This window comes from Sipha flava, unplaced genomic scaffold, assembly GCF_003268045.1.
Source record: "Sipha flava isolate LNK unplaced genomic scaffold, YSA_version1 192_pilon_pilon, whole genome shotgun sequence".
Classification (NCBI taxonomy): domain Eukaryota; kingdom Metazoa; phylum Arthropoda; class Insecta; order Hemiptera; family Aphididae; genus Sipha; species Sipha flava.
The window spans coordinates 92,051-105,690 of NW_020272724.1; the positions used below are offsets into that span (position 1 = coordinate 92,051).

General features: G+C 35.0%; 1 protein-coding gene across 1 annotated transcript; it reads left to right on the forward strand.

The window, feature by feature from the left end:
• Positions 1-10,033: 10,033 nt before the first annotated feature.
• LOC112681582 (zinc finger protein Noc-like) lies at positions 10,034-13,639 on the forward strand (the record flags this gene model as incomplete). Its single annotated transcript, XM_025551827.1, is given in 2 exon segments — positions 10,034-10,321; positions 13,002-13,639. Coding segments are annotated over 2 exon segments (707 nt in total), but the record flags the coding sequence as incomplete, so codon positions are not given.
• Between the last annotated feature and the right edge of the window lies 1 nt (position 13,640).

Genomic DNA, 13,640 nt, shown 5'->3' on the forward strand with positions numbered 1-13,640 from the left:
TGTTTGAGGAAACTTAAAACGATTATTATAATATATATTTATATTTTGGCATAAATAAAATTGTCGTTGAAAAACTGTTATTTTCGATTTTATTATTATTTTATTATTTAGTAATATATATTACTGTCTATTTTTAGCATTTGAGAAATTTAAAAGATGTTTGGTACTCTTTTAAATTAGTTATGAAAAAAAAATAATTTGATCATTGAAATGCTCAAAAAGCTCCATCTCAACAAAATGATAATAGTAATAGTATAACAATAATAATTTGTGTATTAACATAAAAAAAAACATATTATAAGAAAAAAAACATAGCGCAATATTAATCAAACACAATTTATTTTATTCAATGTATAATTAAATAATCGATTATACGATTTGCTGCAGAATGCAATATGCTTATAAAATTTTCTCTAAAACATATGCGAGATATTGTTGAGTATAATATACAATAACGAACTTCCCTGTCGAAGTCGGTTGTGCGTAAGATCATATACACGTATATTATATGTAACGATTTTCCAATATAATATAACATGTAATTAATGTCGCCTCAAAGATGACAAATTTTAACGGCATTTGAAGTCTATCTTCGTTAGTAGGCATCGCGATATGACAATATTTAGAAGTTCCTCCGAGGTGAATCACACACGTATGATAATCAAATTTAATAATTTGCACGTTTTCTCCAGTGGCGTGTGTGCTGTGTAACGCGATTTACACGAGTTCCCATACCGCTTTCTACAAGATATTTAGCACCAGGTAATTCCGCTGAGTTTTGCAACTTAACGCAGAGTTACCGATTGAATTATTTAAGCCATTATGGCGGATTCCGCAGCATTCCGAGTCGGATCCGCGACACACGCGATGCAATTGTATAAACCGTAATGGGATTTTTTTTCGATTTTTTTACATTTTCGGCTTGATTTTTTTTTCCTTCATTTTTTCGTCCGAATATATCCGAATACGGATCCGTGTCGCTTTCGCGCAGACAGTGGAAGGCGTTCATCGTCGCGGCCGCCGCTGTACCGTAAATCTCGGAAAAGGCAAAACAATTAAGTACCGGATCGTCGCGATATGTGGTCCATAAATGATAATCTATTACGGGGACTGAGGACGGAGGAGACGTGACCGGCCGAATAAAATGTTTGACGCAATGTTTTTCTTTTCTCTTCTGTAAAAAAAAGGCAATTTTTGCCGATACGTTGTTCCGTTGTATACGATTTACGATCGTAAATAGAACGTGTTTTCCTTTTGAAATGACCACACAAGGCGTATTATTATTTATTTATTTTTTTTTTTTACAAAACCATCGTTTTAACGCTACAACCGTGACAGAAAAAGTAAAAAAAAAATGGTGGCACGTAACAGTTGCAATACAAACGGTTTGCGTGCTCATCTCGTAAAATCGAACCGCGCGAAATGTTTTTAATATTCAATATGCATTTTACGCTTATCACGCGCAAAAACATTATTCCGTCCAAGTATTTCATTAAATAGTTAAAATGTAGTGAAATTGACATTTATTGATGGCCGAGTTTTAAAAATTGACTTGTTTTCCAATACTTGCCGGTCACGTCAATTACCGCTGACATGGGTTATCCCGTAATGCATTTCGCTACCATCATAGGCTCCGGCGATGATTATGTTACCGTAAGGGTTGTAAAATATGCCGAAATAGTTCCGCAAAACCGAACGGTTTTTTTCCACCTCTTCTATTTACACTGCAACGTTTTATGGCCGTGTATATGCGCGTACGTACACCCTTCTTAATTCGTGTCAATCCAGTTCTTTCGACGTCCGGTAAAAGCTTTCGTCCCACCGCCACTCTCATCGCGTAAAATATGCCAAACGCCAACTACACGTATACGTACGCCGCGTGCACTTTTGTGAAACACAAAATCATTTAAGAACCGTTTTCAATCACGAAACCTTCCCCCAACAGAACCTGTCACAAAACGTTTAATAAGAATGTAGTTGATGCTTGCAGGTTCGATGGAACGAAATGACGTGCGTTATGAACAAGAATTGAAGAAATACACTGCGGTCCTCGTGTTTGACTCTCGTCTCGCTCCATTGTGCTATCGGCGCACGATGTGTGTATGTTATTATTCGTTGTATGATAATTTTTAAATTTGAAAACTACTATGATAAATCATGAAATTAAAAATAAATCATGTCTTTATAATGAGCATTGTACTGCAGTTCCGCGAAAAAATTTGTTGAAGCGATAGATTTTCGCTCATTGTTCGTGTTCATAAAAATAACATAATTTATTTTGATATCATTACATAGTTCGATTAAAAAAAAAAAAAAAAACTGTCATACTTACGTTGAACAAATTGTTATAACCGTATTACAATAACTGTTATGGAAATACATTTCAAATCGAATTTCATTATTTCGCGATGAATATTAAAAATGTTTTGATAAAAAGAAAAAAAAAATAAGAAAAACAAGACAAAGTAATACAAATACTCGTAAATGAACGTTTAAATAAGTACTTTACACACAGAAATAAATAAACAAATGTGTAGCCTTTTACTACAAATGTAATAACACTCCTGGCTATGTATTCATTTATTTATTTCTATACAGAAAACTATTTATTTAAATTCGATTAAATGTACAGCAAAAAGTTCTCTACCTATGCGTTAAAACTATAAGAATTAGATATTTTCGTCGGAAACATTTTAAAATGTAAATAATAAAATAATAAATATATTTGGCTGTATAATTGGTTTACCGAGATCCACGAGTAACTGATAAGCGAATACTCGAAAGATATATTTAACCGACTGCGGAATGTAGGCATCTCGACTTTATCACTAGCTTGTTGAATAATGAACTCGATAAACAGATAAACAGCATTTTTGAACATCTCCAAAACTACTTAATAATTGTACGTTTTCCGTTAGTAAATTACGCTTCTGTATTCTACCGGAGAATATAGCGCTGTGTACTGGATATATCTTCTGGAACGTAGCTCACAGAAAAACCAACATTATTTTTCACGCGTTCGTTTTTTAAATTGCCTAATTAAAATAACTTACGAATAGAATAATAACGATAATAACACACATGTACGGATGAACAACAATGCATTCGTGATGATGTATTATTATAGAAATGCAGGCACAACGTAAACGATGCAGGTACTATTATAATATTTATTGTAAACATTTTTTTTATTTTATTCAGGCGTCTGTTGGCCAACTGATTTTAATCGACATGATGTGCAGTTCGCGAACTCGATACACGATGGAATCACATTTTTATACGAATCCGTGTTATTCAATATAATTTGGAATTTAATCGGCTCTTGTCCCGTAGCCGTTAATACGGCCAAGCATTCGTTTTATTATTTTTTATTTTATGCTCAAGATGCCACTTCGTCTACCGCGTTTGTCATTATTCTTCCGATTTCGTGTTGAAAACACATGCAATTATCGTCGAAACGCAACACGGATGGTTTCGATAGACGTTCGCGGGACATACCATCGGGTATATTATTTTAGGTTAAGTTTTACACGTACGGCAAGGTTTCGTTTGGCTTCCCGTAAAGGTACGGTCTGAAAGACGCGACACGTCGCGACGACAAAACTATTTTATTCGGACCGCTATCATATATATAAAATTGTCAGTTTGGTTCAAACCGTTGAAGTGTGTACGCGTGTATGTTATTTAAGGCTTTCGATTTGAATAATAAACTATGGATAAGATAATTTTTAACAATACTATTCTAACTCTCCTATCAATGGACTAAGATGACAACGAGGTTAGTCTGCGTGATCTGCAGCTGCTACATTAAATTATATCGGATTGTTTTGCACTTCTTGGACCAATGTTTCATTTTCAGAAGACGAGAATACTATTTTTGACATGATGCCGTCGTGCTGTGTCGCGTGTGCACTGCTTCAGTAGCAGTAGTGCCGTCGGCCGTGGCAACCAAAAGTTGGCTTGTAAACTAGACAATACGATTTCCATAAAAACAAATATCGGCCACCAGTTACGCCTTGCAGGCCGCACCTTAAACCGTGACGACAGCGATGACAACGGCCGACGCGCATTGTATCCAGCGAAAAAGACTGTAACGATTGCTACATACATATGCTCCTCACTTACTCATATTTATATATTTTAAAAATTAGTAATAGATATTTATAATAATAGATAGTCCATGGTCCGTAGGTCGTATTTAAAACATGTATATTAGATATTAATAACTAAACTAAATCAATCTCTACATTTACTCGTAATATTAAGATCTCTCCTTTTATGCTCCCGAGCTACGGTATGATACATTCAAAAGGACTAAAAAACCTTTTCAGAGTATCATATATTTAACTGGTCAACCCCGACCACGTTACAAGACTGCCGTTTGACGCGCGCTTCGCGCATGATACGTCTACGGGAAACCTGTCAGGGAGATCGCCACTGCCTTCACGATGTGCCCGACGGTCGGAGGAAGAGCAGCAGTAGCAGCAGCAGCTGTCAACGCTCGCCCCGGGTGGTTCCGTCATCCGTTACCCGAAACGCAAAAACAGCAGACTTTTCCGTTTACGGACCGGAAAGAGCGTAAAAAATAGCTCTTCGATGGAATACCGTGACGTCCTTCGGAGTAATAATCGTGCACACATATCGTAACAATAAATTCGGTATACACCCTATACGGATATTGTTTTCACAGGATCAAAACGTGCGAAATGCAATTCAGATTCTCGTACGTTGTTGGTCTTGTCGGAACGCCATCGCGACAGTGTTGATCACCGGGTTCGATGCACTCAGGGCTGTAGCAAAGGGGATAGGGCCAAAGGAATAAGTGAAAATTTTGCAATTTAATTGTTACTTATAACTTATTACTTATAAGCAAATGTCATATTATGTATATTTATATTTTAATAAGTTATTGATTTAAATCAACAAACTCTTACATAATTATTTGAAAAATCATTATTTATATTGCGTTTATATTAAGTATACGATTTTTTTATGAGTATTTTCATTAAATTAAAATACTTAAGGGTGGATTTTGAAATTTCACCCCGGGCGCCATATCGGGGTTGCTACGGCCCTCGGTGTGGTCGTCAGTCACGTATGTTCACACCTGACCGGCTATTAGATTATTAGCGATTGAGAAAATGTCGGTTTGTCGAGGTTTGAAAATCCAGATTTTCGGAATCCAATATTCCATTAACCTATCGTGTTAATGCTATGATTGTTATGAACACTCGTTGGCGCAATATTGTACTCGACATTTTATTATTTGTGCACGTTGTTTGTCTGCGTCGGACAGACCTACAGACGGAGGTTTTTCGGTCCGGGTTTTGCGACACCCTCTGGGCCAGATCCACTCTGGAGTAGCTCTACGTATTGACGAACAACGGTAACAAAAACTCAATATCGTGTCGTGAATCATGTATTTCAGGAAAGTTCGAACTCCGAGGGAACTAATTCCTTTTGGAGGTTTTTTTATTTCAATATTGTTATTACATACTATAGTGCATAGAACTCCTTATTTTTATTTTCGTTTGTAAAGTATGCATCAGTAACTATAGACGATTGCGAAGAATTATAAGTAATGAGTTATTCATGCAATTCCAGCGGGTAAAAAATGTTGATATAAGTTTCCAAGTGACCCGATACGATCTTTCAACTTGTCAATCAGTATTTTATCAAAGTCAATCTATGCTGACCGAGATTCGAGACACACGTCAATTTATATTTTTAAAACTAACGACTGATTTCAACGATATTAACGAGCATAAAAATTTACAAATTTTTCTTCACGAAAAAAAATTAAAATAACCAAGGTTAAAACCAGCAACGAGGAACAGTTAAAGTAATGATCGATCCTTCTTGTTATTTTCGATTTCATCGAAATTGATTATGTGTTCAATAAAAGTTATTTCGATTGTATGAGTTGTCTATGAATTATTAAATAAACATAACTTAAATTATCTATAAAATATGAATATGTTTTCCGTGAATCTCGTAAAATGTTCTTGGATAGGTTCAATTATTTATGATTCGTATTTGTCAACTGTAACTTTATTATCACAATCAGTTTTTGCCCGAAAATTTAGAACATTTGATTGAAGTTTTTCTATTACGAAACATTATTTATTTTTACCAATTGTTTTTCATTAAAATACATTTAATTCTATCGACATCAGTTGAAATACGGGTCATTCTTGGACTTGAATTGTAGAACCGTTTTTACAAAATTTTGGGGGGTACCCGGACATACCCGGCACCCCCCAGTGCGTGCGCCAAAGGCTACGCCGACGTCCGCGATTGTTCACTCGTTATTTGTCACGCGGTTTCCCGAAACCCCACCGATGTCGTCACTCATTCGTACTACACCCTCGAACTGTATCGCGTTATTATTTTATTATTATTCTTATTATACACTCGGGGTGGTTTTCTACAACTATCGTCGTGTTAATATTTTGACACAAGTCCTCTCCGCGGGATTGTATTCTCGTCCAGTGGCGGACTGGCCCGGGGTGCTAAAGTGCGATCGCACCCCGGGCCCATAGAAAAACAAAAAAGGTTTTTTATATTGAAAATAATTACTTTATCATTATTTGCCACCATCACATTTTATTCTTATTATTAATTGTATTTATTATCAAAACATAATATTAAAATAAATAATACAAAAGTATAAATTGTAAATGATTAAAATAGACATAAGTACATAACCAACTATTGAATTCGTATTTCGTAGGTATATAATTTTGGGAATTTAAGATAATATAATGTTTCTATTATTAATTATTATCGTCTGACATTTCCGCATGCTATAAAGATATATATAGCATATCATATTATTATATTCGTATGGACACACTCACACACATTTTATATTATTACGACCGACAACGTTGACGAGTGACGATAACGTCGATTCGCCGATAACTATTCAATTTCGTTTGACCTGCTAAAGTACTGACTGCTGTCTGCTAGAAAAACAGGTACTTATATTCATTTTTTAAAAGTTTTTCTATCAATACATTTTTTCTATTTATTAATAATTATGAAATAATATACATAGATATTGTCGGCAGGCAGGCCCGGATTATACGTATTAAATTATACAAATTTTTTATAATAACTGATTATATTATTCTGTGATAGTGCACCGTGCACGTGCGTTTCGCCGCTTCGTAATTTGTTATCATTTATTGTTTATCCGAATCTCGTCGGGTACCTACTCGTTATTTCGTTTTGAATATTCTGTTGCTTAGTGATGATAAAGTATGAATAAAGCTTAATTAGGTTATTTATATTATATAGTGTGTTATATTTTAAATCCCAAATGCCATTATATTGGCAACGTAAGTTTTTCTATCTAACGCCCAAATGCCATTATAATGATAAGTCACCAAAATTCAAGTTTGGGTAGTCTAAAAATTTCAAAACTCGAAATTTCTCTTAATTTGAGTTTGTTTAATGCAAAGAACACATGAAATATTTTTTTTCCATCAGGTTATAATTCGGGACTGAAAGGGTTAAATATACCAGCGTTGGCCGTTCAGCACTTCAGCAATCGAGAATTCAAATATTAAAAATTTGCCATAAACAGTAAACACAAAACGGTGATCACTGACATTTCTATAATAAATTATTATTCTATGACATAAGTGTTTAATAAAATCACAATAAAATTAACGGTCGTCATCGTTGTTGTTATTCTTCCGACCACAATCAATACCAACGACGCAGTAAAAATAGATATGATACTCGTACAATTAATTGACCCTTAATCCAGGTCTGTGACGACACGATAGTCATATGTTCATATTTTGTTTTAAATAAAGTTAGTCCACATTATTTTAACTACCTATAACCTATATAAAAAACCATTAATGTTTTAAATTATTATTTTTTATCGAAATCAAATTATTATATTAGTATTAAATATTGTCCTGAAATAGTATATCTAAGTTTTATATTTGCATTTATATTTTATATTTACACTCCAACAGATGATTCTAATGAAATAAAAACAAAAAACTCTTTTTTATTTCCACAACATTTTTTTTTTAACTTAACGATGTTTATTTTTGTGATACTTTGAATACGATGCATTTAAATTAAAAAATTTGAAACATTCATTTTTTAGAGTTGGTATTGAAGTATACGCTTATAATGGCAGACAAATATTATAAGCACAAAAGTGGAGCTGAAAAACGTAAAATTCGGTCTGAGAAAGAATTACAATTATCGAGTAGAGATCCAAAACAAACAAAACTTAATTTTTTTGCAAGACCAACACATTTAAAAACCGATAGTACAATCGATAAATAAACCAGTAAATAGTGAACAAATCGAAGATGAAAGTAGTGATGACAACAATGGCGATGATAAATATTTCGACTTTTCTAAATCTAAAATTAAAAAAAATGATTGTGAAGAATGCATACCATGCGTTTTTAAACTTTTACAAAAATATAATTTGCATTCAGCAGCGTATTCAAATTTATATATATTATATAAATATATATTAACTCTGGCATGCACACAAACAAATTGTGAAAGGGCATTTTCCAAGTTGAAAATTATAAAAAACAGATTACGTTCAACAATGGAACAAGATTTATTAAACGCGCAACTTCTTCTAAGTATAGAAAACGATTATTTGCCTGATACAGAAAGTATAATTGATAAAATTTCAGAAATTTCTACAACATTTTCAAAATTATTACATTTTTAAAAATTATACATTTTATATACACAAATATAATACAAGATGTTTATTAATTGTTTTCAAAAGATAAAAATGTAACTATTATAAAAAAAATTAAATTTATTTTACACTATTAAGATTAAGTTTATACAGTCCTATTGTTTAAAAACTGAAATTCTTCTTATTTCAGAAAATAAGTATGTACTATAATGAATACATTAAAACAATTTGCTGAGAATAAAATAGAAAGTGCATTATATGTTTTTTTTATTTTATAGAATGTTGATAGGGCCCTAAAAATGTTTTTGCACCCCGGGCTTTTTTATTCCAGTCCGTCACTGTTCTCGTCACGCGCGTGACGTATTCAATAACGAAAACAATACGGTCACCGTTGAAATCGTAAAAATATCCGTTTGGAATACGACATTTTCGCCTAAATCTTTGCCGTGTTGCGTACACGCTCTGTCATATTGCCACCGCGTTCCGTACGCATAACATTGCAGTACTTACTTCGAAACGGGTCCACGACGGACGTTTTACTCACATTTAATTTGCAACGTTCTTCTCAGCGGTCCTCTGACTGCGCTATGCAGGTATGGGCGTCCCTAGGGTAGGGGGCAAGACGAGGCACTTGCCCCCCTCTAAAATCTTAAATTCGTTTTCCAAATCATTATCTGTATCGTGCCGATTTAGTGAACATAGATTACTTTAATATAACATATTTTGTATATACACAAGAAAACTATCTTTAATAATTATTGGACTGTTTTATCTAATCGTATATCTTATATTTAAGGAAAAAGAATAATGTATAAATAAAACGTATGAAAGAATCTTAATTCATTTTTTAAATTAATTTTGCCTTCCCCTCATAAAAAAAAATTCTGGGGACGCCCATGTATCCGTCTGACGACAACCAACACTTACGCGTTTCGTTTAAACAAACTACGGAGCGAATAATCGATACAACGAGTTTTTGTTTAACATTTGCATTGTCGGTTTATAAAAGGCGCTCCGCGGTTTTCGCGAAAGTTCAAGGCAATATTGGTTAAGATAGCATGTTCTGTAAAAAAAAAAAAAAATCGGTAAGGGAAGAGTCCGCAAATTCTAAAAAATCTTTCATCACGGGTCGGCGATCTGCAGAAGGTTTATGAACCGCTGCTGGACTAGCCAAAAACGTTGGACGCGCGTACAAACGTTTACCATACCATCCGCGGTACGCCGTTCGCCCGCGATACGGTATTTATCGGGCACGAGGAATTATCGTATCGCCAGCGGTGGGCCGCTGGAGCGCGCGTCGGTCGAGTGTTCCTAACCGCTCGGTCTCGTTTGCCAGTGTATCGGCGCTCCTGTCCGCTCGTCAGAGAGCAGTTGTCGTCCGACCGCCTTGACGTTTGCGTTCCGTTCGCTGTTCGTATTTTTCGTGTTCGCCCGTAGTGTGTGCTCTTCCTTTGGAAACATAGTGGTTTTTTTTTTTTTTTATCGCACATATTGACGAACCGCAAAAAGGAATAACATTAGTCTGTGAAGTGCGTTCCAATCGTCGGCCGTTCTACTATGGCAATCATGGACACGAATTCGGAGAGCAATCAATATCAATACATACAGGATACTTCTTTAGCTTCGGTAAGTGACGACAGTTTATTATTAATTATCGCTGACGCGCACCGTAATCGAGCGAAATGATTTTTCATGATTTTCAATACTTTTGACAATCTTTTCTGTTCAAAGATAATTACGTGATACATACGCAATAATATTACTGCTATCCGTTGATGTATCTAATAAATATTGTTGAAAACAAATAACATACAAATTAATAACGTTTAAATTATTGGAAATACACATTTTATAAAGATTTTGTCGTAGGTAGTTTTCTTTATTAATCCATGGAGTCGGGGACGGGATATACGTGGAAGAGGTGGCGATTTAAACATGGGCGTAAAACTAACTCAATTATTAAAGATGTACATTTTATTTTTTATTTTTCTAAACATGTCATAAATTAATTGCATCTAGAAAAATTAAATTTCAATAAAAATGTAAAAATGTTCGAATTAGTCTTTATTGTTATAAATGTATGACCGATGGTAATAAGTAAGATTTTATATTTAAACGTTTTTTAAATTGGTAAATCACGATGAAACGACATTGAAATAACTACGAAATGTCGTCATCGAATACGGATGGTATCTAACAACATTATTGAATTTATTCTACAACGAAAGACTATCTTCTAAATCTAGTTTATTGGAATTTATGTACGTACAAAAAATACCGTATTTTTACTTCTTCACTCTAGTATAAAAGTTCCTAGATCCAGCCCTGCATTTAGTATTAAATAATTATAGGATTTTGAACGTTAGTGGGATTAAAATATTGATGCTTTTAATTAATATTTTTATAATATTCAATTTTAAACAAATATAACTTAGAATTTTATTTTGATTTTACTATTAAGCTTAATCCAAATTAAATATCATATGTATCATTATTATATGTAGAGAATATCAAATAAAAGTCATGAATTTTTATAATATTATCTACATACTTTTAACTTCGTTTTTTATTGAGCTGCATTAATTATTAAAATTTTCTGTGAAAATATTTACGGGATTTCCGGACTGACATTATAAAGCACTCCATCAAAAGGTACTCGAAATTATAGCAAAAGGTCTATTCATTTAATTAATAATTTGGTATATTCACTACACATTATCAATAGTATATAGATATAGGTAGGTAAAGATTATTAAACAAGGAATTTCTAATTATTTTATGAATTCGTAGATTTTTTTTTTTTATTTTGATAAATTGTATTTTATTAATTTTTAAGTCAAACTGTTTTTTGTCGTTATTAATATCTAAAGAAGCAACATACAGGTAAATTCGTATACCCTATCATGACTCATGACAGATTAGTTCATGATTGTTGTACATTATGTATGGCCAAAATAGAAATAAAGGATAAAATATAAGGATAGAAATACGGTTTTTTTTTACTATATTCGGTCATTTAGAATACAATAAATTTGCGAAAACTGTTATTGAATACTACATGTTGATTTCAAAATTGGTTCTGTTGTTTAAAACACCATATTTTCTGTGCTTTAAAATTAAAGACTAATATAAATTATTAATTACCGGTAGAAATCGTTTGCTTTTCGATTACATTTTTTAAACAAATAACTAATCAGTAAACGACACATTATTATTAAAAATGCAAATAATATAGTATATTATTATTAGAACTGTGTTTACAATGCGATACGACATGTGACGACATCGGCTGTCGACATCTGCGTTCACACGTCAACTAATATTAATAATAATAATACTTAGCCGAAGTAGGTAAATTTAATTCAATCGGAAATCATGTCAATGTCATCGTTACTACATTATTAAAATCTTAGTACCTATGTAATATTCTTTAAAACTATTCGCTTACAAAGTATTCATTTATTGTATTTTATTTCCCTAATTAGTTTTAGACATAATTTTACAAACTCAGAAGTTGTCAACGTACATTAACGCTTTTCAAGAGTCTGTTCGTTTCAGTGAGCCTAGTCGACTACAAAGTTTTTTTCAAATAATTATCGTATAATAGCGTTAGTGGGGTATCGATGATAATAAATCAGACAATGGAAACAAACTATATACATTTTTCTAATCGGTTTTCTAAAGTTTTGATTTAAACTTTCATAACATCATAATAATAATAATAATAATATATTGCACTATGAATTCTGGTCACCGATCTGCAATACAGATATGAACGACTCATATCTGCGAGATTCGGTATTTTAAAGAAACTGCGTTATTATTCAAATTTCAACTATTAATGCGCGTACTACTGAACGATCTTGTGATACCGATACAATTACAATTAACGTTGTACAGTTCGGTACAAAAAAATAATCGTACGTGGTAAGATTGTAGGTTAAATTATTAACAACGAATTATTCTCGGTTTCAGACGGAATGCGCGTTAATGATCGTAATCGTTTCCCGTGCGCCGATGAACACGGAGCAGTCAAAATGTTAATGTAGTGCACGCGAAATATTATATTTATATAAATCGTAAATACCCTCCGGCAACGCGGTATACGAAGCGCACATTATTACGACTGTTCGCGTGTTCCGCATGGTAACGAACGCTTAGCAATTATAACGTAATTGTCTTATCCTCCCCCCCACCACTCTTGGGTGAGCAACCCCTGCAGACCCATCACGGCCGTCCGCCGACCGCAGCCGCGACTTGTTGCGCGCCCTCTCGACTAAAACCTACCCGTTTTGTGTGTTCACAGTTGGATTCGAAGACAAGCCCGCTCGCCATGCTGGTGCGCACGTGCAGCCAGATCGGAGCCGACCCGCCGATGGCAGCCGCGGCTAAGTCGAAGAAACCCGCTGCCGCCACCGCGCCCGTGGCCGCGGCGGCTGATAGGCCGCACAGCGCGTCGCCTGCAGCCGCCACGTACATGGGCCACGCGGCTGCCAAGCACCACCGGAACCACAACAACAACTACATGGACGAACCGCCCAAGCCGGCCAAGTTGAACTTCAAACCGTACGAGAATACCGTTTTAACGCCGTCGCCGCATCACCAGCAGCCGCAGCAGCAACAGCACAGCAACTCGCATCAACACCATCATCACCAGCCAAACGATGAAGACGGCGGCCGCCCTAAGAGTAGCAGCTCGGAGGACAACGGCGGCGGTGGCCAGCACAGGAAGAAGCGTAAATCCACGTCGCCGCGGGACGACTATCACGGCCATCAAAGCGCGGCCAAGAGCAGCCGCCGGTCGTCGTCGTCCGCTTCGTCGTGCGAAACGGCCGCGGCCCCGGACCCGTCCACCAACCCGATCATTCGGTCCGGACTGGAGGTGATGCACGGCGGCGCGGTGGCCAAAGCGTTCTGCCCGCCGCCGCCCATGCCCGCTCACTCG